The 25,273-nt window shown below is 38.3% G+C and overlaps 3 protein-coding genes and 1 pseudogene across 4 annotated transcripts in view; 3 read left to right on the top strand and 1 right to left on the bottom strand.

Moving 5' to 3' along the window:
- The first annotated feature begins 13,487 nt into the window (after positions 1–13,487).
- LOC144630806 (uncharacterized) lies at positions 13,488–14,318 on the top strand. Its single transcript, XM_078489167.1, has one exon. The coding sequence runs from the start codon at positions 13,488–13,490 to the stop codon at positions 14,316–14,318; it is 831 nt and encodes a 276-aa protein (XP_078345293.1).
- Positions 14,319–15,426: 1,108 nt separating this feature from the next.
- Positions 15,427–16,749, top strand: LOC144630804 (histidine N-acetyltransferase-like). The gene has a single exon (XM_078489166.1). It carries the CDS (start codon positions 15,760–15,762, stop codon positions 16,747–16,749), a length of 990 nt encoding a protein of 329 aa, XP_078345292.1. The 5' UTR covers positions 15,427–15,759.
- A 2,817-nt stretch (positions 16,750–19,566) lies between these two features.
- LOC144629552 (histidine N-acetyltransferase-like) lies at positions 19,567–21,096 on the top strand. The gene has a single exon (XM_078487790.1). The coding sequence runs from the start codon at positions 19,567–19,569 to the stop codon at positions 20,518–20,520; it is 954 nt and encodes a 317-aa protein (XP_078343916.1). The 3' UTR covers positions 20,521–21,096.
- The window catches only part of LOC144629554 (histidine N-acetyltransferase-like), a 166,117-nt pseudogene continuing 161,891 nt past the window's right edge, over positions 21,048–25,273 (bottom strand). The window contains exon 2 of the transcript XR_013566395.1: positions 21,048–21,064. The product of XR_013566395.1 is annotated as a histidine N-acetyltransferase-like (transcript). The remainder of the gene's footprint in view (positions 21,065–25,273) is intronic.

The raw sequence follows: 25,273 nt of genomic DNA, 5'->3' as shown, positions 1-25,273 counted from the left end.
AAAACCCGGCGTTACAGCCCAGCGGTATTACCCAAAAGCATGCGTAACAGAATGTATTTCCCCAGGCTTCTGCTCGGCCATCCGCAACCTTAATAAAAATCGTCTATTTGATCAAAATTTTTATTGTTGTCGTTCGGGCAAGATGGCGTTCGGTTTATTTGTGGGAGCTATCGCGCTTTGGTACCACGTCTCAGCCTTCTGCTTCCTTTTGAGTTACTTCGTGTCGCAGTTGTGAACGGTGAAGATCAAGCCGATTTTTGGACATTCGAGGCGGGAATGAAGGGAGGCGAAGTGTGTTATTAAAAAGTCGTGGCTTTCGTACACGCCGCGAGTACAAAAGCGGTAAACTCTGGATATATACAGGTGCATCAATGTAGCTACAACAAGAAATGACGCCTGGATCCTAGATATAACACTTTTCTTACAACTACAGCGAAGTTTGAAGACTGATCGTAGAGAAATTGAATCATTTCTGGCTTTAGAAATTCTATCCCGCAGGCAAGCTTCTCCGAAACAAATTTATTCGACACAAAGGGCCTCCTTATGTAAACAAGTCTCCATGGAGGAAAACGTGCTTCTTCGCGGACACAAAAACTAAAGACGATCGCAAGATGGCTGGCGACTTGATCGCTTTCACAAGAAGATAAAATGGAAGTCTTTCACAGTTCAAGTTCTTGAAAGATCGCCCTGAATTTCAAGACAAAGTTTTGCGTTTGAAATGGACGAATGAAAGCTTCCTAACAGGTGCGACTAGCCGGGAGATCGGAGAGCTTAGCGGACCACGCGTCTTTGACTGAAGAACGACTTCTGTCGATTGTATGGAACTTGATTTATTTTTTCCTACTGAAATCGTAAAACCGAGCTGCAACAAACCTTTTTTTTAAAAAATCCGCCGCTTGTTTTTTACTAAATCGTCAGTTTTTGAACCTTTTTCGTCATTAGCGTGTGACTTATTCTCGATTCGAACGCTTTAATCGACTTTTATGGTAAAACAACAGAGAACTCATTAAAATTCGCTAAGCAATAAATTCGAACAACTGATCGGGAAATGGAGTGTAATAAATATTACTAGTGCGGCACGCAATCGCTGGCGTGTTATCTGCATAATTTTATTCGCTTCACGAAAATCATTCAGCTTGTATGGCAATTGGCAGTCCTTTAGGCTTGCAAAACAAACAATTTTGATTCTGTACACAGCGCTAGTAATCAAGATAGTACTGTAATTTTTACTTCTGTCAAATTTACAATGGCATGGTAGATTCTGTGGCATTTGGCGTCAGGCGCGTGTCACAGAATTGACGCCCTTCTAATCAACAGCGAAGATGAAAACGTCAGCTAAATGTCATATTTGCCAATGTTGGTTTACACAGGGAAGAAATAGAGAATATTAATTTAAAAAATTAAAAATTGACTATTTGTAGTTTTATTCGAAGAAATTTTAGAGCCATTTTTAACTATTTCTTCACCTCCGACAAAGATCTCGTTTACATGCAAATAAGTCGTTTAGTTAATGGAAATTATCGATTTAAGATCGCGGGACCATTATTAATAAAAAAAGAAAAATAGTATCTGAAATATTGTAGTTCATTAATGCAGTAAAACTGCCCTTGTAAAAATTATCAGTCTTGCTTTTAACGATTGAAATTAAAAGATCCCAATTCGAAATCGTTTCGTTTATTTCGTCCGTCCGCAAATGATCTTTGTTTTGTTTTTACGCAAGTAATTTATTTTGCGGTAAAACCACCTGCTTTAACCAACAGTCATCTGTCTTGATAAATACGAGTTTTATGAAAAGATTATGAGTTTTTGCTCACGATCTCGCGTGGCTTTGGTCTGATGGTATTAAAAAAGCGAAAAATCGCTCAGGAGACCGCACGGAAGGAGCCAGTCAGCTTATGCGATCTTTTTCCGGCATCCCTGCTTGAAATGTATACCGAATAAAAAGAAATTAATTTTCGATTAACAACGGCGTTGCGTGTCTTTATTCTTAACGTTATTGTGTAAATAATGTTTATTTCTTTATGTTAAGTAAAAATTAAATTTAACAGAACGAAGCGTATGCACTCCGTCGCACCCTTTAGATCAAATCCATTCAAAACATTGCTGATGTTTTTTTATATATATTTTCTTTATTTTTTAATTAATAAAAGTCTATCTGAGCATTTGCATAATCCACTAATACAGAATATGAACTATATTTTTTAATTTCTTTTTTTTGCCAAAACGTTATGCATCAGTCAATTGAAACCCCGGCCCCCCGACCCCCGGGACTTACCGGGGAATTTAACATTTACCAAGTGTTAAAACCCGGCTTATTTCCCCAACCTAGGGGCCTAGACGTCTGTTAAAAACCCCGCATAGCGGGGGCATCCGAATCGACTTTCAGGAAAAAAAACGGACAAAAATCTTGATTTCGTGGCCGAAGTTGAAATATCTATTTCTTTCATTTATTGTCCATGTATAGTTACGAGGTCGGAAAGAAACCTGATGTAGTTTGTTTCCGCCAAAAACTTATAAAAAAAAATTGTTTTTCGTGGTCAGAGACACAAAGTTGTCAAATTTAAAACCCATAATTAGCCATTATGAACACGCCTGCCGGAAGACCCATAATATCGGGGTGTGATTGCCCTACAGAACGTATTTCAGCTTTTGTTGACCATCTACTTAAGCCGATAGCACAGCGACAAGCTTCGTGCGACAGACTTTAATAACTTCATTGAGAAGATTACAGTGCCATGCCCAAACAGCCTAAAAAAAGCTTTCCTTTTCTCATTAACACTGTATGCGAAGCATACGGAGAATTTCATCAAGGAAACCCTCCCGTACAGGGCATTTGCCATAGAAGAGGCAAGATCTTGCTAGGGGGAACTGGAGGCATGCCCTTCAGAAAATTTTGAAATCTAGAAGCCCTGAAACTCTTTCTTCAAGATTTTTCTTAAGGTATTTCTTGAGAGAAATAAATCTTTTTTAACTTGGGATCATTTTCCCAACAAAAAAATTTGTTATTAAATTTGGGTTAAAATCTAGACGAGGTAAGTGCCTCGTCTTGCCTCTGGCTAGCTACGGCCCTGCCGTACTAGTTAAGAGAGTTGCTCAGTGTGATCTTTCAAGAAAGCTCGTTCCAATTCAATGGAAAAGATTATCTTTAAGCACATCAAACAGCCATGGGCACGACAATCGCCGCAGTTTCCGCTGTCATCTTCACGGCCAAAATAGAAAACGAAATACTCAGACAAGTAGCAATAAGCCTATCCTTTGGAAACGATTTATTGACGACGGACACAAGAAGTGACAAAATAGAAGAATTTCTTCTAAAGGTAAACAGCTTTCACCCTATGATATGATTCACGGCTGAAATCTCAGAAACAGAAACTACTTTCTTGGAGACGATAGTGTACAAAGATGGCAGATTTCAAGTACAATGAGTCTATTTTTATCGTGTGAACATATTAAATACAAACCCAGGCGTCGCGAAAGGCTTTAAATATCAAGGAAGAAGCGTGGAGACTTTTCAGAAGGGATTCCTCAGAACGAACATTTTGAGAAAAACATTTAGTCCTTTATGTTAAATCCCGGCTGCCGTCCCCGCTTTAAGTGATCGCGTGCTGTTAAATCACCGCTCCATGGCCCCGGTCTACTGACATTTTGTTAAAACCACCGCCCACCGGGGCCAACGCGCCGTTAAAAGTGCGTTAAATCCCGGCTTTGGACGCGTTAAATCCCCGCTAAGTCCCTGGGGTCGGGGGGCCGGGGTTTCAATTGACTAATGCATTATCTCTGACATTTAATTAATATGACCGGGGGTTGCAATTCTAAACAAAGAGAATTTTGACGGAAAATCCAATATTCCTATGCAAATTAAAACTAATACTTTTTCTTGCCCCTGCGGATGAATAAAATCGTCTTTCCCGGATTTTGTTTCGATTTCCGTTCATGTCCATCTTAACGAAACAAAATGCATTTCGTGAAAGAGCCATGATTATAATTTCACTGAGTAAACACATGCTTTGTCTCCGATCTTCGTTTTAAAATGGCTTTAAAAACTCAGAATTAAAACTGACTGCTATTAATTAATTTTTCAGTCCATCAAGTTTATAGTATTTTTTTATTTCCATTGGAATGCTTTACTGAATACACTCTGCAATTACAAAGAATTGTTCGTATTTACAAAAATCTAACACTTTTCAATTGTAACATGCTATAAGAAATTAAAATGGCTAATTAAATTACCATGTTATATTACAAGCACTCATTTACATTAACAAAACACACTCACCACACAATGCTGCTTTCGAGATGCCTACAAGTTTCTACTACTCTAATACTTGTTGATAGTTTTAAAGCTTTTTAACATATTATCCTTAAATCGATTGAAAACTAAACAATAGGGGTCAAAATTTTCTCTTGGAGTAAGCGTACTATTTCCTACAACATCGAATTTAAGAGGAACTATATATTAATGGCCTTAGGTTATGCCAATCTCTTTCCCTCAGAGCCCGCTTTACTTTTGGTCAGCACCAATAACGCGGACCGAAACTTGATTGGCTGGTTATCAAAAATGTGCACTCTGCCCATGCTCAATAAACGGACGCCCAGAGTCCGCGTTCTTGGTGCTGACCATGAAAAGTGGGCTTTAGGGACGGAATTGGTCTTTTGCAACAAATGATCACGCGGTACAAAACCTGTCACCATTCTAAATGACAAAAGAATGCGACAGCTTCATAAATGAAAGCGACTTCAACCAGTTCAGGATAACTTTAATTTTCTTTGTATTTGGCGACGCCGTTCAGATCTAGTCTGTTCACAGCCCCCTATTTTCTCATATTTTTCTTCGATCGTTGAACACGGGAATAGAAACGCGAGAGAACTGGACATCAGCGCAAAACGGTAGGCGCGAGGGGATGGCGCCGTTTCTCTCGCGTATTTTTTCTTTCTTTCTTTCTTTCTTTTTTTTTTTTTCTTGCGTTGAAAAATAGTGAAGGACGACGTAAATTAAACAACAACAAGTTTTAATCTAAATACGAAAACGTGATAAATGTATTAATACCGCAAAATGACCTTGACGAGAACATTGATTCTGAATTTTTAAAGTGCCTATGAAATGAAAACCAAGTTGAACTCATATGAAAGGCCTTTCAAAATAAAGAAAGATGGTGTTTTCCTTTTCCTGATATCTTTTCTCGTTCCAGAGATATTAACGATTTTGCATTATGCAAATTAGATAACTGATGACGTCATAAGTTTGACAGTAATTGGTGTAAAAACACAAAATCAGTAATATCTCTGTAAATACTAAAGCAAAGTAATTGAAACTTGGCACCAGTATTGTACCCTAAGAAATACACCACATGTTGCATATTTTGGTGTTGTTATGGCAACACTCTCGGTTACAGATCTCTTTCATGAGGATATGGCAATCCCGGGTTTTGATCCATTCCAAACCACATCTCCCATCTTTAGGGTCATTTAGGTATCTAGCGCAATGAGCACATTACGTATGTTTGGAATGACACCGTTTACTTCTACCACGCGAAACCCTATTATCACATCTTATGAATTCCACTGACTACTTTGTAAACATTAAGCTGATCTCATTTATCTCAGCATGCTTTGAATTGAGAGACAATCTCGTTACAATGATCACCACTTCGAATAGTTAAATGAACAATTATTGTTAGTAATTCTTTCCTAGATTATTGTTATTATTAATATTATTATTTTCTATGTTATGTTATGTTATTTCCAACTTAACTAATTATCCTAGTTAATGAAATTATATGTAATTAAATTCAAGTAGCTTTCGCAATACTACCAAACTTCTACGTAGTCATGCAAATAAAGCTTGTTGTTGTACTTCTCCATGTAAAGCCATAAATCGGAACTTTGGAACTTTGTTTGATACCATTACAGTATTTACAGCAAATTAAAAGAAGTATCTACATAACATATTAAGGGGAAAATTTGTTAAATAACAGAGTTTTCTTTAACTGAGAACAAGAACATTGAGAAGCTTGAGAAGCTTAAAATCGGGCGCTTTGCCTTGAAAGGCAGGGTTCAGTACAGCAGAAACCACGAAGCAGTTACTTAAGTAGCACTCAGTCCGACTGGGTTTGTGTAAGTCACGGGGCTTGCATGAGCTGTATTAGTGTGCATAACATAATATCTAGAACGTTGTCGAGATTGCATTATTACTTAATGACATGATGGTTTCAATTTATAAATGTATTTCGCACAATACAAATAAATGATTGAAGTATCTAGACGACTAGAAAATGTAAAGTTTTAAGACTTAGCAAAGTGCAGTGTATTGGTAATACTGTAAGGTGCGGTTTCACCTGAAGGTCGTGTGCTTTTCGGTATTTTCCAGCCATTGCACTTTGATGGGACAGTACTACAACTGTTTACCGGGGAACTACTATTGTCAAGAAAATGATCACAACTTGTTGATGAATGATTGGACATTTGTTTCATACCATTACTGTAATAGCAATTGATGAAGTATTTTAGTCCTGAACCAAAGTATAAGGACTGAGAAATACTGAAACCCATTATCAGCCACCTTAAACGGAAATATCTTGTTGGTGTTTCAAGGAATCTAAGGAAACTTCACTCATCCCATGTATCTATGTATTGCGGTATTTTGTAATTTTTTGAGTGATTTTTGGGGATGTTTGGCAGGTGATAGTTTTTTTTTAAAGAATTAGTAAAATTTAGACAACTAAGAAATATTGAAAATTTAATGTGAATTTAACATTGGAATTTGAAGTTAGAAATTGGCAGACGGACACCAAACAGTCCCGTGACATCCTGGAGTGTTTTTGCATGGGGGTCAACTGTGTGATGATGTTTCCATTTTTGTCTTCAATCCCCACTGATAAAGAACTGTTGTTGGTGTTATGTTGGTGTTATCACATGTCAAGCCTTTAACAAGGTAGAAAAGAACACAAGGATTTAAATTATTCTGGTGCTCAATTTTTGCGTAACTAAAATTAATGTTACTCAAATTCCTGATGGATTCTGTCTTAAACTGTTACGAGCTTAGTATTTCCAAATTATTGCATGTCAATGTAAGGCAAGACAAGACATGCCTTGGTTCTTATGTAATTCTCTTAAAAAGATATAAAATATTGACTATAATTTTTTCTGTGCTATGGTAATTCACAGTGGGGTGGTCTTGATGTGTCTTTAACTTGTGGTATATTATTTTTTTTTTCTACATGGCAGTGTGCAACTGTAACAGGCTACCAGAGACAACGAGGCGTAATAACTGTGGCCAGTGCTTCATTGGAAGACAACAACCTCTATGTCAAATGCACAAAAATACTATACATTTAATGGACTTGACCCTCTGCGTCTTTTGTAAACAGAAACTGTAAAGAAAGACTGAAAGAGGACTTGTTGGTGAAATTGGTTTGCATCAACAACTATTTTTTATAACGTTTCTTAAAATATATACTTTGCATATGGTTGTACCAGAAGTACATGATCTAGAAGTCGACATCTCTGGTAATGGGTCTTGTGCTATCGGATTTGCGTGTGTGCTATTTTTAGAACAGGCCTCGCGCGCGAGACGCGCGAGAAAATTACGTAGACGGCTTTTGGCGCGAACTAGTAACCAATCGCGTAAAAGTATTTTTTACAGCGCGCCTTTGATTGGTTGAACAAATTTTTGAAGTTGAGCAAGAAGAGCCGAACTGCTGAAAACAAGCGAACGGCACCACGAAATTTCTTACTGTTCAAGTTGTTGTTTATCAAAATGTGCATTTAGTGAGGATTTAAACCTACCGGATACGAATCACTGGTCTCCTCTTCTGTCGATGATTACAGCATTGAAGTCGCTAAAAACATTGGAGCATCCGGTAGAATGTGTTGTGTTTTGGAGTCAGAGTAGAGTAGGCAGCGAGCGTAAAAGAACCGACTGCTTCGATTGCTCAAATTCAAAATGTAAAGACACTTCAGATGAATGGAACTCAAGAGAAAAAGACGGCTATTACATATTGGAGATGCCTTTTTACATCTTGGTACAGGTTTATTGCTATTGTAGAAAAGTCCGGCTGTCCCTGAAGTGGTTAAAATCGAGCGCATCGACTGTCAGATACACTGAAAGTGCGAACACCAGTTTGATCCATACATGTGACAACAACTTTCTGCTTCACGATTAAGCCCTTTTTCGAAGCCTAAAAGGACAGGACGGCTACACAAGAGAAAGAAAAATTTTGGTGACTATTTCTGTGGTTCTAAAGGTGTCTTTGGAGTCCTTATGCGTGCAGAGCGGTGAAAGCACAATATTTCTGAACTCAAACAATTGTAAGGGAAGCCCGAGTACCGCATTTTAGAAATGCATGCCGTTTGCCTTTCGGATTCGGAAAATGGAGGTTCTTTTCGAGAAGTAAATCTGAGAACTTTAATTTAAGGTAATGTACTTGTTTATATATAAATGAAAATGCGAGTTAAATTCACTGAACGATCATGTTTTCATTCATGCTTTTCCAATATACCTCAAAGTGTACAGTTAGTTGGCGCCGCAAATAAATAAATTATAAATTTTCTATTTGTTGTTCAGTAATTAAGCTTAAATACGACGAAACTTTATACTTTCCATATGAATGTTTAAGGTACTAATGTTCATAACTCTCTCGTTAAAATACAAATATTCTGCATGTTTGTTTTGGGAGGTCGCTTATGGAAACCGGCGACCGGTTGTCTTTTCACTTGCCTACAAACTTCAAATTTCAACACTGTCAGACGGTTATAAATTAAAATCAAAATTTAAGAGTAATACGACTGTCAAAACGCTAGAGTTAAAAAAATAATGGCCAATGAAAATAATGTGTTTTCAATTGTTGTATCGCTCGCTTTTCGAAAATATTCCCAAACAATTTTTAGTTGGCAGTTTTAATATCGAAATTCAGAGAACGAGTATTCCAAACGAGCTTCAAGTCGTGGTTGTTTTTGTAGCTCAGGAGCAAGACAATATTATTTTGTTGATGTAAAGACGTTCAGCAAAGCGAAACATACTTTCTTTAACCAAAAACTAAATATTTTATTCTACCAAAGGTTTCGTTTTCTACGGTTTTTGTTCCCCCTTCGAGCGCGCATAATTTGCTTGTGTAATATTAAATTCAAGGCCAGTCCAGTCCTCGAAATACAGTATGCCAAAACTCCCCGCCCTCTAAAGATAAGTCCTTGACGGTTCTTGTCGTTTTTCGGTGCCTATTCTGATCTTCGGCATCTTTCTCATCCACCTCTCGTTCTGTCCTGTGTCTGTCATCACACGAAAGAAAAGCTGATTCTCAAAAAATCTGCCACAAAAGGAAATTAACAAAAACAATATGAAAACCATATATCGAAAGTTTCTTATTCTAAAATTTTATCATACGTCTTAATTCAGAGCTACAAAGAAGTTCCTCCTTTTGAGTTATTGATACTGTTCTTACAGTACCTCTTTCCACTAGCGAAATTTTACAAAATTCCTTCGCGGCGAAAAGGTAGCGCGAATCCAGAACAGACTCCAATCGAGAGTGGGTTAATTCTAGATTACTATTAATTAACTATTACAACATTCATTTTTAAAATAGTTTCCCAAGCCGACTAAGCTAACTAAACGTCGAGTGTATCTTTCAGTAAACAAAACATGCCGTTATGACGCCGGAAATCCAGCTCACGCATACTATACCCCGTGCATGACTCACGCAAACCTCCGACTTACGTGCTACTACAGTCATTCCTTTCTAAACATTTTTTTTTGACCACCACCGTACCTTTCTACCCAAAAAACTCATGAAACCGCCCGGTTTTAACCTGTTTTAACCTTTCAAAAATTAGAGCGTTCGAAACTAAGTAAGATCCGTAATCACAAACAACATACGGCCGTTTACCAGCACTCTTTAAAACTCCTGAAACCCTTCAAAATCAGGCAAAATAAATCTTTGAAATAACCTTTATCAATGTTTCTTATTTTTTATTCAGTTCTATAAAATGCCTTTCATACACTACTGTCAAACAAAAATTTCAATTTCCTCAAAGTTTCAAGACAAAAGAATAACAAATATTTCGTGCACAATGTAATTTGATTAAGCCAATATTATCACGTCTAAAAATACTTCAAGCAATTCAGTGAAAACCCGTTTTTTTTTTCGTATCAACGAAAACCACTTTCGAATAATCAATACATGAAAATAACAATAAGATCAAAAGGAAGAAAGGAACCTTTCTAATTATTTGAAGACTTTCAAAGCCGTGATATTATGCATCCAATCCGCGATAAAATTTAATTACAACAAAATCCAAGTTCTCATTTTGAAGTCCATTTTTTTCAGTTGATACCTTTATCCAACTTGTGAAAAATTCCATTCAAGTTCCTATTAATACTGTACATTCCCAATGTTTTGCTCAGGTCTTCAGAAGCGTCTTACTAACCAAATCTAAAATAATTCCAAAACATGCTGTACAAACATTCTACTCTTTGTGACAAACGACTTGACGACCAATTGTTCAGAAATGAAAATCGACACAGTTCTTGCTAAATAAAAAAAAAGTTTTACGGCGGAGTCAGGCTCAAAAAATATACCGCAAGATCACACCCCCATTCATAGTCAGAAACCAGCAAACCATCTAGTTTGCTAAAAAAAAACACTGCGTGACATCAATGACGTTACCTTTTTCATTTACAAAAATAACTTTAACTTGTCAAAGTAAGTGCAATTTCACAATAGTGAATATCTGTACAGTATGGGGCCCAGTTCTCGGCCGGGTCCAGTTCTCGGCCACTTTGTGTTTAACGCGTTTTTTCACACTCCAGTTGAATTAAAAGAAAAAGGTATTTCCTTCAAACGATAGACTGATTCATGTGCTTTAAGTATCTTGAGTTTGATCGTTCAATTCGATATAGAAAGCTCACACGTCGAGTTTACGCGGAGGTAGGTGAATTTGCATTCCCGAAAAATTTGTTTGTTTACGGCTCCTTAAAATTCATGGATGTAGTTAAATTCGTATTTTATCCAAAAGCCCCCACCATACGAGCTAATTTTTGGCATGTGAAACGTAGAATAATTCAGCTTTCTGCTTAAGTTAACTTTTCGTTGTACCGTTGTATTTTTTGGTCTTAATTTACTTCGAAATTTTTTCTTGCGACGTTTGCGTATTTGCCAGTTCTCGGCCACCCTGCTCGCTATCACAGCTTAGCGCTTGGTTTTTAATATAATTTCATCTGCTGCTGCCAGAATGAAAGAAATAAATGTTTTAAAAATAAAGTTCAATCTTATCTCTAAGTTTTGAGCTGACTCTTCTCTTGTCTATTATTTCTACAACACCTAAATCTTTCAAGACCTTTTCACTGCAAAATAAACCATCTAAATGCACGGGTCACACAATGCGGTTTTGCCAGAACCTGCACATAGGCAACTAGGCGCGTTAAAATCCTTCTTTTCTAAAGTAAAACAAAGCCTCATAAAAATAATTTGGGATCGATATAACATAAATAGGTTTACAGAGTGATTTTATGACTGTGAAAATTAATTGAGCATTTTTTTTACAGATAATTACGCACAAGCTTTTTAGTGGCCGAGAACTGGGCCAAGGTGGCCGAGAACTGGGCCCACAAATGGAGCTTTTATTTTTATTATTGCTCGGGCAAATTAATTTTTGACCGGTCGATAGCTTTACACCAAAAAGCTGAATAATGTAGCTAGCTCTGGGAGAAATTTCAAGTTCCTGCGGTTCTTCTGAGGTAAGAAATACAAGTTTACGTCAAAAGTGGCCGAGAACTGGGCCCCATACTGTACTTTGCCCCGTAAGCTTTTTTCTCTGTCCTTCCGCCGAAGCAAAAAAACACAACCTGATTACACATTAACCCAAAAGTCGACCAAGTGTGCCTGCAACGATTTCCTGTCAAAACTAAAATGAAAACCATTGCGGTATGCGTCACCCGTAGCGGTTTTGTAGCAACCCCAAACTATCCCCGTCTTTTTGGCCGACAGGAGACTATGCTCTAGGACGACCAAAGGGTAAACTATAAATCGGCCACGCCCGATTAAAAATCGCGAAGATATCGATGACGTCATGTTTGCTGACGAGTTTTGTAATGCAGAATGAACAGAAAGTTGAAACGTCTTCAGATGTTCCTCGAAAATCTTCGGCAGACCTCGTAAATCTTCGGAAACGTTCGTATGGCCTTTGAACAACACTTGGATAATCTTCGGAGATCTTAGGTCTGGAAATTGCTCAAAATGCATTAAGTTGCTCAAGAGGAAAACAGTTGATCGAAGGGGAAAAAGTTGCTCGAAATATGAAAAATTGCCAAAAAGTTGCCGAGCAACTTGTGGAAAGCCCTACTCTCAGTTTTCCCAGGTAGATGAAGAGGAATCACAGAAATTCAAAGAAAAATCTAGGCGGCAACCTGAATGCAAGTTTTTCTTTGTCGATAGAAACCCGTTCGATCAGTTCAGGCAATTATGCCAAACTGCCAATTCAGTTAATTGTAAGACTTCTTAATGACTATTTCGAATTCTTTGTTGTCTAACACAAATTCTGTATTTTTTTCCTTTCAACGATTGTCTAGAAAAATTATGCGGTTTTCTATTCTGCCAAATGTTGTAAACATTTCTACTGTTTATAAGCCTGTTTTTAATCAGAAATAATAAACGCCAAATCGATGCCGATAGTGAATGAAGCTATCGCCTATTGTCTTTGATTCGTTATCTAAACACTTCTAAAATTATTATGAAAAATAAAGTTTGTGTTCTTGGGCGTAAATACGTTTTGGCCCTTCTCATAGATCACTGAAGTCTTAGCACAGAGCTGAAATATTCGGCACAATTTCGAAAACATTTTCAAGATTACATGTTTATTGAGTGTCAAAACTGTTTAGAGTCTAATTTGAATGTCAATTCGGGGTGTCATTCTAGTTTGTGCGATGTAAATAGCTAGCTTCACGCGAATCGGGTCCGACTGCACGTAAAGTGATGGCCTGAGCTCTTTTCTATTCAAGTGTCAATCATCCCCCCTCCACCCCTCCCCCAATGAATAGCTTCGCGAATCGAGTCCGACTACACGTTTAGTGATGGCCTGAGCTCTTTGCTATTCAAGCCATCCCCCACCCCTACCAAATGAATAGCTTGGCGCGAATCGGGTCCGACTGCACGCTTAGTGATGGCTTGAGTTTTTTTTATGCAAATGTCAATCATTTCCTCTTCCCCCCCCCCCCCTCCCCCAAATGAATAGCTTCGTGGGAATCGAGTCCGACTGCACGTTTAGTGATGGATTGAGCTCTTGTATATGCAAGTGTCAATCATTCCCCCACCCACTCCTCCCCAATGCATAGCTTTGCGGGAATCGGGTCCGACTGCACGTTTGACGGCTTGCGGTCGTGCAATCGGACTCGATTTCCGGAAAGCTATTCACTGATAATTTGTATTTGCATATCATCACCCATATTCAAAAATCGACTCTAAACAACTTTGACACTCAACGAACATGTTATCTTGAAAATGATGTTGGATACGTCTGGCAAAAAACTAGTCGGTTTACAAGCATGCTTTGTGGTAGATGATGGCCGGACATTAATCCGTCTAGCAGGACGAATCCTTGCTGAACTTCGAGGCCGAGGACTTGTGCGACAGCTAAGAGAATGTATGAGAAAATATGCCAGGGAACAGCTTCCCACCCTGCAACGAGAACGGGCTGTGACTGATTTTGAAAAAGTAAGTTACCAGGATGAAGCAAAGCTTTTTGAATATGATGTACTGTCGTATCTTGTAACAAAGAATTGTTTTGGTTCAGCTAAAATATCCACGATCAAGTCAAATGCATTGGCGATAGAGCCATGCTCAAGCCAATATTTCTCTAACATCATTCTCACTGCGCGCGTGAGAGCAAGACTGTTCTCGAGAAACATCGTCGTCATCAATTCGTGTCCTTTTGAGCCTGTCCGATCAAATGTGGATCACATTCTACAAGAGTGCAGCGAGCTGTTTGTCGATAAATGCGCCGACGATGTTTCACCGAGTTCGATCAGCTTTGGAACGTTTTCCCCGAGAGTGAAATGCGCGTACTGGAGGGTCTCTATGTATACCGATGACCCCATTCTTTTTAAAGCACATCTCTTTTGTCAGTTCAAGCGTGCATGTGAAGTCATCAGCGGTGTTTTTATTTTCGTGTCTTTTCAAGACAGAAGCTTTACAGAGTTGGCAAGGAAAGTGATGGAAGAGCAGCTACAGTTGAAAGAATGCGACTCAGATTTTTCAAATAAGACAATGAAACTGTATGAAAGAGATTTACGCAAAAACAACAATAACTACAACAACAGCAAAAACACTTAAGCTTTATTTGCATGGAAATAAAAAGTTATAGCATTGCGAAAACCATAATGTAATTGGAAGGAAAAATGCTATTAATACAAACCAAAAAGTAAATATCAATATGTACTAACTGTAGTTAAAGGAGCTCTCTCATGGACAACGCAGCTTGAAAAAAAAAATGGCAAGTTTTTACAAGTTTGTCGTTCGTAATCCGTGTAAATCTTCGTTAGTTGAAAACATCTTTGGTTAATTTCACGTTTTTGTCACTCCTGTGTTGTTTTTCTATGTAAGAAAATTGTTATGTGATGTTATGAGGTTTCCTTTAATTGAAAGTAATCAGTAAAATGACTTTAGGGTCACTTTAGTATCGTGACATTGTACATGTTAATGCGACGCACACCAAAGCTTTCTCCATCCCTGGCGCAGACCAGAAAAATCGTGGGCTCTGGGGACGAGAATGGTCTCAAGCAAGGACGCGACTTGTTTACGTCACGATCATGGGCAGTGGTAGTCATTCTGGGAACTTTTACTTCCGGTCGGCTTTTAAACGCCAACTCGACGCCGGTAGTAAAGATATCGCTTATTGTCTTTGATTTGTTTTCTAAACACCCTCTGTAACTATTATGAAAAAATAGAGTTTGTGTTCTTGGGCGTAAATGTGTTTTGCCCTTCTCATAGCTCACTGATTTGCATGGGCTAAAATCTCAGCACGGCGCTGAATTATTCGGCACCATTACCAAATCTCTTTCAAGATTACATGCTCTTTGAGTGTCAAAGTTGTTTGGAGTCGAGTTTTGAATATCAATTAAGTGTCTTTTCATAAGCGTGATTATTTGCAAATGTAAATCATCAGTGAACAGCTTCGCGAATCGAGTCCGACTGCACGTTTAGTGACGACTTTGGGTCTTTCAAGATTTCAGAAATTAGCGTGAGGGGTAGAAACATCACTTCTTCATTGCCAAGAAATCAAAAGGTTTCACTAAGCTTTGTGACAACGGAATCGCGTCAAGACGATAATGAGATTGTGTTTGAACGTTTTTATCAGTCGTCATGCACTTCAAATTTCGGACTCTTAATTATCTTTTACTTATTTTGTTGAAAACAAACACTACGTTTATTAATTCTTGTTGGCCATTTAATAGCGGTAAAAACAATAGAAGAATCCTCATTGGGACGGCCAGAAGGTGGCCGCTTAATGAGGGTTTATTTAAAGTATTATACTGGCAATACTTTAGGGACTTTGGTAACTGGCCTCTTAATGGGTGGCCGTTTAAAAGGGGTTCGACTGTATATGTGTAGCAGGGTTCTCAGCTATTCAGTATTCCGGGAAAAGGGTCAAAAAGTGTAAATGTGGACTGCAGAAGAGAGTTAAACCGCCAGCTTACAAACGCCTAAATTCCGTCGATCGCTGGCACTCGCATAAATCTCACAACAATTTACCAGTGGTACACTGGACACTGAAATGCAGAGTGTTATGAAGCCGTTAACATTTCGTCTTGCTCAGCCTGGCGATTTTAATGAAGTTGTAAAACTATCTGAAGGTATCTATAATGGCCATGACTACCTTCCCCTTACGTTTCACCAATGGCTTAAGAAGGACAATTCGGCTGTTATACTTGCTTTTTCTGGCAAGAAACTGGTCGGTTTACAAGCATGTTTCGTGGTAGATGATGGGCGGACTTTAATCCGTCGAGCAGAACGCATCCGGGCTGAACTTCGAGGCAGAGGACTTGTGCGACAGCTAAGAGAATATTTAAGGAAATATGCCAAAGAACAGCTTCCCAGCCTGCAACGAGAACGGGCCATCACTGATGTAGAAAAAGTAAGTTCCCAGGATGAAACAAAGCTTTTTGAATATGATGTATTGTCGTATCTTGTAACAAAGAATTGTTTTAGTTTAGCTAAAATATCCACGATCAAGTCAAATGCAGTGGCAATAGAGCTATGTTTCTCTAACATCATTCTCTCTCTACCCGTGACAGAAACACTATTCCCGAGAAACATCGTCGTCATTAACTCCTGTCCCTTTGAACCTGTCCGATCACATGTGGATCCCATTCTACAAGAGTGCAGCGAACTGTTTGTCGATAAATGCGCCGACGATTTTTCACCGAGTTCGATCAGCTTTGGAACGTTCTCGCCAAGAGTGAAATGTGTGCACTGGAGAGTCTGTGTATATACAGATCTAGATGACCCAGTTCATTTTAAAGCTCATCTCTTTTGTCAGTTCAAGCGTGCCTGTGAAGTCATCAGCGGTGATTTTATTTTCGTGTCTTTTCAAGACAGAAGCTTCACTCAGTTGACAAGGAACGTGATGGAAGAGCAGCTACAGTTGAAAGAATGCGACTCAGATTTTTCCAATAAGATAATGAAACTGTATGAAAGAGATTTATGCAACAACAGCAGCAACAACAACTACTACTACAGCAACAACAATAATAATAACAATTGAGCTTTATTTTCATGGAAATAAAACGTTACAGCACTGCAAAAACAAAAGGTAATTACCAAGAAAAAATGGTATACAAAAAAAAAACTAAAAAAAGAAGAAAAAGAAAAACAAATAACAAACAATAATCAAGTGTTTGACAATAATCTGTCTCGCAGGTCAATTCATACTAGTTATGCAACGCTTTCGAGTGGTATACTATGGAATGTCCCAAAAGTCACTTGTATTTGTACTTGCACTTGTACCGAGAAAATACAAGTGAGATATTCTATATTATTAAAAACTAGCAATGGTATATTGCAATCTCTGCGTTTTGATTGGTTAACAGGCAATGGTATATGAGCTCATACACCAGTGACCACAAATATCAGGTAGCCGATACGCGTCAACGAAAACAGTTGGGAAGCTCAAGTATTGCAATTTTTTGGGCGTTTTTACTAAAACAATTATTCCACTCGCGCTTGTTGGATATGAGATCGTTATAGCCAACTCGGCGCTACGCGCCTTGTTGGCTATCTACCACCTCATATCCAACGCGCGCTCGTGGAATAATATACCACGAGAAAGTGTTGTGTAACTATTTTATACCATGCCATAGAAAATACGCTTACTAAATTTGGTCAAATTTCGTCGAGAATAACATCGCAACGCACGATGGGAAGGTTGGGTTGAATACTGTCGAATATAGAACGGCTTTTCTGTATTCTGATGGGCTGTATTTTCTATTTATTTTTTTCTTTGTTCGTGAGTGGGCGGTATTCTACAAATCCTGCGATCTGATTGGTTCCGGGAGCGGGCGGTATTCTCCAATCCGACCCGCTCACAACGGGCGGTATCCGTTGCGAGATGAATCGTCGAGTGTGTTTTCCGCGCGAAATCATTTTGCAGCGTTGTACGAACGAACACATGAAAGATTTGCTCTGAAAAACCGAAATAGCTGCTCACCAATCGTTGTAAATGTGAAAGGACAAAAAAGAAGTGGAATTAAAGGCCTCGAAGTTCTTCCAAAGGCGAGTATTCATTTCTTTATCGACAAAGTCGAGTTCTAGTTTCGTAGTTTGTGGTTGTTTGTACATTTCGCAATCATTTTAACGCCATTGCGGTAAGCTGCACCGTTTTTTAACTTCAATTTTGAGTAACAACATCCTTTTATCGGCCACTTATTTGCCAAAACAAAACACTAGCTGACATCATTCAAGAAAATGAGATTATTTAATTAAAAACAGTCGAAATAATTCTCGCAATATTGTGCCGTACGTCCAAACTACGCATTTCATTCAGTTTCACTTTCGCACTGTTTATCGCAAAGAAATACGGCTGGAAATCAACGCAAAGTTTATTAATTCGTTAAATACAAGTGTGTATAGCTATACCGAAACTGTCTTTCAGTTAGATAGTATTTTTAAGTCAGAGAAATTAACATCGATATCCAACGAACAGAGTTCCTTTCAAAACATTCATCGGAGAATCCGAATCGATGTAAAAGTGTTGTCAATTTTACATTTAAGTTATATTTACTACTTCAACTTCTTTTATATAATTATTGAACCTCTTCAATGTAAATTTAATATGTTGAACCTTTTTGTGAGTACGGTTCATTTAAGCGAAGCGATTTTATTCCGAATTAAATAACAAACAGCATTTTACTAAGTACAATCGTGCTAATCCGTCGATCGACTCAACATTGAAATGACGCGCGAATACAAAGATTTTGTGACACAATCTTTCTAGGTTTCCTTTAAAGACAAACTGAAAATAGGAAAAAAATAAAAACGTTATTCACCAGCCTTGGTCGGTCCGTGTTGGGAAAAACTGTGCCCTCGGTCTTGGAACCGCCCTCGGCCTACGGCCTCGGGCGGTATCCAAGACCTCGGGCACAGTTTTTCCCAATACGGACCTCCCGGCTGGTGAATAACCTATATAGCATGTATAAAAGACGATATGTAGTGCACTATTTGCATGTAACAGAAAACCGTGAACACTTTTGTTATACTTCGAAAGAGGTAAGTAAGCCATGTGGCCACGTGGGGTAAGCCATGTGGCCTAGGCCATGGCCTAGGAGTGGACTGAGAGCCGATGAGAATTTCTTTCACCATTAGGCTTAATCAGCCAGTTTTGATTTGCTAGCTTCGTTATTTTCTTGTGAATTTTTTTTTATATAAAAATGTATTCTTTGTTTGTTACCGTAGATTTCTCAATGGTGAGCGTAATAAATAATTGATCTGCAAGACGCGAAGTCGGTTCTAATTTTGTTTCCAGTAACCGCGGTCAACTCAGGGAGAACTTAGGACGGGAGTCAAAGGCATTGCGCGCGCAGTTCCCGCAAAAACTGTCGCTTAAATCCACCACTTTTAGAGTTCAGGCAGTCACTGAAACGATAACCTTTGTACGCCGCGTATGCAAAACTTAATCATTGTTATGCAGCTAGTTTGTCGGCTCGTAATTTGGTATAACGCAGCATTTGTATAACGTTTTCTTACAAAAAGTCTTGCACATTTTCGCCTTAAACTTCGAGTACGTGAAACGGAAGTGGTGTTGTTTTTTTGCGTTTGACCGCTGTGGAGAGGCGAGTTTGTCGATGGATCGCACCTTCGCAGAAGCTCATTGAGGTAATACAGATACACGCCAAATCTCATTTGCAGATCATTACCTAGATAAACTTATCTCTCGTAGAGGTCTGTCCGCCAATCATAAGGAATGAGACTAATATGAAAACTGAAATATATTATTAATAAAATAATCGCCACAGATTTATGTTCCAGCGTCTATAAATTGCTATCTGAACTATTGCTGCGCGTCAGTCACGCCAATAACCGCGGCATGGAAGAGTTGAAGTTTCGTCTTGCTCGGCCAAGCGATTTCGACCAAGTCGTGAATTTATCGAAGGGCATTTACAATGGGCATGACTATCTACCACTCGAATTTCACAAATGGTTGAAGACAGATAATTTTGCTGTTATGGTGGCTGTTGTCGGCGACAAACTGGTAGGTCTGAGAGCAGGTTATATCGTAGACGACGGAAAAACCTGTATTCGTCGAGCTGGGCGCGTCCTTCCAGAATTCCGAGGCCGTGGTGTGAGCAAAAAGCTGTCACTGGCGCTGGATGAGTACGTCCGCCAGAATTTCCCGACTGTTCGCCGTGTCCGCTTCGTAACAACGTTTAACGGTTTTAGCGCGAATTCGCTAGCTAAATTAAACAACATTTTCGAGTTTGAAGTCTTATCTTACGATATTGAAGAGGAAGCATCGCGCAGAACAGAAAAATTCCAAGAAATTTCAACCGTCGAGATTACTACATGCACCAAAGAGTACATTTCGGATGTTATATTTTCGAGCCCGGTAGGGCAGAAACTGTTTCCAGACAATATACTGCTCTACGATCGTCTCCCCTTCGAGCTTAGCCACTCAAATTTTGAATACCTGTTACAAGAGTTTGAGAATCTCGAATTTTATGTCGAGAAATGTTCCGACAATTCCTCCCCGAGGTCATTCAGTTTTGGAAGTGTTGCTAAGCGAGTTGGCTACGTACATTGGACGACCTATATTTATACAAAAGATGTGCGTCTCTACGAAGCCCATCTTTTACATCAATTCAAGCGGGCTCGCGCAGCAATCAAAGGCCGTTTTATCTTCGTTTCGTCAGCTCAAAGCGAGAGTCTGAGTTCTCACGGAAGAATGTTGATGGAAGACCAATTGCAGCTAAAAATATCAGACAACTTGTTCGAATTAAAGTTGTATATTTTCGAGATGGATTTACTACAACAGGACAGCTGAAAAACTTGAACTCAAAGCAACGCCACGCTGGTTAGGTACAACAGATTTTTAATAAACAATTTGGTTTACAGTAGCGCCCCTGAACAAAACTTCGTACCCACAATCACGGAGGGTGCCACAAATTAAAAGAAGACAAACACGAGTTCAAATGACAGCACATGAACAAGCAAGGGAGAAATTTCTAAACCAGTTCCAGTTATCTTAAAGCAGCTAGTTTAGCGTGATTTATGGATGGTTTACATTCAGAATTTAGAACTAAATTCCGTGTTTAGCATGCAAGCTAATTAATATTTGTGGTTTTTTATTTCTAGCAAACGAAACACCAACAGAGTTCCACGCTCGGAAAACAGTCAAAATAGTTTAATCTGATGTAAATTTTTCGCCAGTTCTGTTAGACTGAACGAAAATAGTTACGCCCATTTCAAGTTTGTGACCATTCAGTTCGTATTTTTTTATTTTATTGACTACAGCTATAGGTTAATAATTAATCGGCGGTTTGCACTAATGCTACAAGATAAAGTAACGGTTTATTGTTTGGGTTAAACTTAAGCACTTTCACTTTGATTTAGTACTGCAACACGGAACTAGTATAGGAATTAGCGACTCGATGTCTTGGGCGTTGGAAGCATTTCTCATCCACGTAATTCTCACCTTCTTGTATTACTCGGTAAAAGTCTTAAGCCATTTCAATCTTTCCATACAATAATTAGCCCTTTTCAAACTTATTACCAGAAATATTATAGATTTAATTATGCTTGTCGAGAGTTCTCAGCAATCCCCATTTTGGGTATTACGGGAAAAGCCTTGTAAAATTTGCTTGCACTACAAAGGTCAGACATGTACATTGCTATGCATTACAGCCGCAGCGGTTTTGTCAGTAAAATACATTTGTTTATTTATTTTTTCTATTTCAATGACATTGTTCAGAGTATTTTTTTTTCTATAAAAGTAGAAAATGATTTTTAAGTTTGTTCTTGAATGAGTGGAACATTTTACTGTAATTTTGAATTTCTTTATGGACTTTGATAAGTCTTTCAATATTTTATGTCCTTTGTATTTCACTGAGTATTGTTTGTAGCTAATGCGTTAGTACCAATGAGCCAATTAAATGGAGTTAAATCCACATTAAACTGCGTCCTCTATACCACACAACCACCTGCATCCAGTAATCCCCAGCTGAAGCAACAACAAACCTTCAAGTTTCCATTTTAAATCCGTCTTAATCTTTTTCATTGCCATCCATCCTTAATACAATTTCATTCATTATCACTTTTTGAGAGTTTTTCTACAAAGGTAAATAATTATTTTGACGTTTGTTTTAATTTAAAAGAAATTTTGTGCGTCGCAATAAAATAAAGCATAGCTACTTTATATATTATTAAAGAAACGGACATTCAAATATTTGATTTGCATATACAGCAGTGTTGTTGCTATACCATGTTTTCTCACCGCGAAATCAGATTTTCCACGACCGTTGTTTGCGTAAAGTAAGCTTGCAGGAAAACCAAACGAGAAATGGGCTTAAAAAATACGTTTTTCCATTTTCGTGCATTCTACCATCAAACCCTTGTTTTGTTTTTCTTTAACTGCTTATCAAATCCAAATTACTTTATAAACATTTACTGCTTTCATTATTATTTCATCTACAAACACTTATCTTAATTCACAATATATATTGAATTCTGTGAGCGCTCTGGTTGGATAAAAAGCTGTGTTTATCAAAGTATAAAACATGGATTATCATGCTATATTGTTTCGTGCACTGAACGTACCTCATACAGCATTTTATGAAGCCAAGTGCTATGTATCGTAAACATTAAGGTTATTTGAGAACATTTGAGAACTGGAGAAATTTGGAAAACGCGCGAGCCGCAGGCGAATGTTTTTTATTTTTTTTTATTTTGTCTAGTATTTTTAAAGGCCGGCAAAACGAGCAAACCTGTTTCCTGTAGCATGTTTTCATAATTTCTTCCTCGTTTTGCCATGGTTCCATGCCGCGCGGAAACACGGAATGTTTCTGCTCTTTACCGTACCCAAATTCGCAAGTAGCCAATCAGAAGCGCGATCTACTGTCCTGATATCCTACGATATCAAGTCACTGACCTGATATGCCACCATATCACGGTCACTTTGAATTAAAGTAGTGTTTCCGTACGATGAATTGAAAAGAGGTTTTACCAATAAAACAGAAACGAGTATTTTTAATTAACTGGTGCTTACCGGTCGTAAAATGAGAAAAACTTTCCCGCCAAAACTAAACTTGAGCGCGCTCGCCAATTGCGCGATGTTTGCCGACGAGTACTGAAACATTCACACTGAAACAATGGAGTCGGAGTTTCTAAATTTTTCGCTAAATTTGGATTTTGAAAATTTAGGGAATGAAACTCCAAACAAACGAGTAAAAAAATGTGAGAAGAGGACTTGATAAAAGTGTTGAAGACCAAAAAAGTATCAATACAAGCAGGTCAACACATTTTGCACTACGTGTCTGGCAAGCATGGCTTCAACAGAGCGAATAATATCACCGGATTTTTGGCTGAATTTGGGTACGGTAAATACCTCGTTTGGTCTCGCCATGGGTATTTTGGCTCGACTGCGTCTCGCCAAAATACGAACCATGGCTCGACCAAACTCGCCTGATATGCCGCCGAAGCGTACCAAAAAGGTACGATTAAGTATAAGTAGCAGAAGCAAATTTTGCTTCTTGGAGACAAAAAATTGACGCTGAAAACAATGCTTCTCGTATAGCAAAACTGGGAAACATTGGCTAAACATGCGCGCTACGCGTGCTTCTGGAAACATGTTTCCTCGTTTTTCCAGACTTTTAGTCTATCGTGCGCTCCAGAGACTTTCTCGGTTGCGCGCACCCGTCAGATAACACGGCTGAAATTCATGTTATTGTGTTTTCAAAATCCTTTTGTGTTTTTGTTACCGCGAACTGCTGGTACCTGTTGCCAAGCATTCTACATGTAACCAACACGGCCGTTTAATGTAAATAAATTGAAAAAAAATTAAATTAAAGCTGTTTCGAGAACGAACAGAAGCGTAAAAGTGTACTCGACAATGCTGTTCGCGACAATGCTTTTACGCTTCTTACGACAATATTGCCAGCTGTGCCAGTTGTAGACCACCAAAATGGGTAATCTTATAAATGCTTTGATCTATTTCGCCTCACTTAACCTCGTAATTTTGATAAAACTGTCAGTTAAGCTTTTTGAAACAATCTAAAGTCATCATGACCTTCCTTTCATATTTTACTAATTGCTTCAGAGAAATCGTTTAACTGGTATACTTGCTTATTGAATGAACAACGATGACATCTGCACCACTTGTTGAGTATTCAAATGATATCTGCTTGTCTAATAGTAGCTATGCATTATCCGAATTATTACTGTCGTATTCCATTCGGCATTGGTCTCTTCGTATTCAGAATGGAGTAATTTTTTGCTGGAAAACACTTTGCGGGAACTTTGTTTTGCGAAAACCGTGCAGAAAAAGAACCCGCAAAACTTAACAAGCAAAAGTTTTGTGTCAAAACGCAGCCCAACACTTTTAGCCACCTTATGACAGGACCGGGTTAGAGGAAAGTAGATTTCGGTCTCGCCGGGTAATTTAGACTACATTTTAGTGTTCGGTCAATTAGGATTTTCGGCGATTTGCATAGGACGGAAATTCAGCGATAATTCAGGATTCTAATAAATAAACTACTAACTCCAGTCAATTTACAAATAGATAAGTTTCTTCGTTATTCGTTATTTACATACGTTCGTTGTATCAGGAAATAAAGCTTTGGGTAGTGCGTTGACAGAGCTAAAATGTTCTGTTGGTCCCGCTGGCTCCACGTCCCCTCCAGTTCCAAATTTTTCACCATTTTCAAAAGAACCGCGATGACCTGGTACTGGGAAAAACAACATGGCGGTCAAATGGACGGAATGGATGAATGTTGAGAATAATGAACGCTGTTGTCGGTAAGTAACATATACCAGTGATAAGCAGTACGTTTTACTTTGAACTAGGTAGATTTGGAAGTAGCTTTAGAATACCTGCCCATTTGGAAGGTGTAATACTCTGAAATTCGTGGATCGATCTGATAGCAGAAATGGAATTAGCAATTAGCCTTGAACTTCGATTGAACTGTTGAAATGATCTGCTACCGCGGTCCGCAGACATGTACTGTAGTCAGTGTATATGAAACAAAGTAAGTTATTTCGTTTTGCTGTTCGTACTTAGAACGAGGAATACGTGTTTGTTTGTTTTTAGGCAACGTGTTTTGCAGTTTGCTTTTAAAACGATGAATACACCTGATCGAAGAATTGTTGACCCGTGAAAAGCATAAACCATGAACGATGCGATTCTGATGTTTACTGGGAAATCGGAAAATGTAAATTGTCGTCTGTTAAAGAATAACATAGTAATAAAACAGGATACATGAATCATACTGTTAAGGCTCTAAAAGAAAATATCGTGATCCTCAATAAAAGGAATATTACTAAGCTTACCAAAGCTGTCTACCCAGAATACCACTGGGTCATATTGTTCATCGTTTATACTTTTCACATGGTCAACGTTTCTTTAATTAGGTGAATACATGTTTTTTTTGCACTTGATTGCATTTCCTTTTATATTTGAACGAGGTGCATACATTTCATGACTAAACTGAAATGACTGACACCTATTGAATGGTCGCGGTCACCGTTACGTTTGCTAATTTTATTGTATTTTACCTGTATTAAACAGTCACCGAGTTGACACC

The sequence above is a fragment of the Oculina patagonica genome, chromosome 11, assembly GCF_052425735.1.
Source record: "Oculina patagonica isolate OP01 chromosome 11, crgOcupat, whole genome shotgun sequence".
NCBI classification, from domain to species: Eukaryota; Metazoa; Cnidaria; class Anthozoa; order Scleractinia; family Oculinidae; genus Oculina; species Oculina patagonica.
This window is presented reverse-complemented; position numbering and strand designations above follow the sequence as displayed.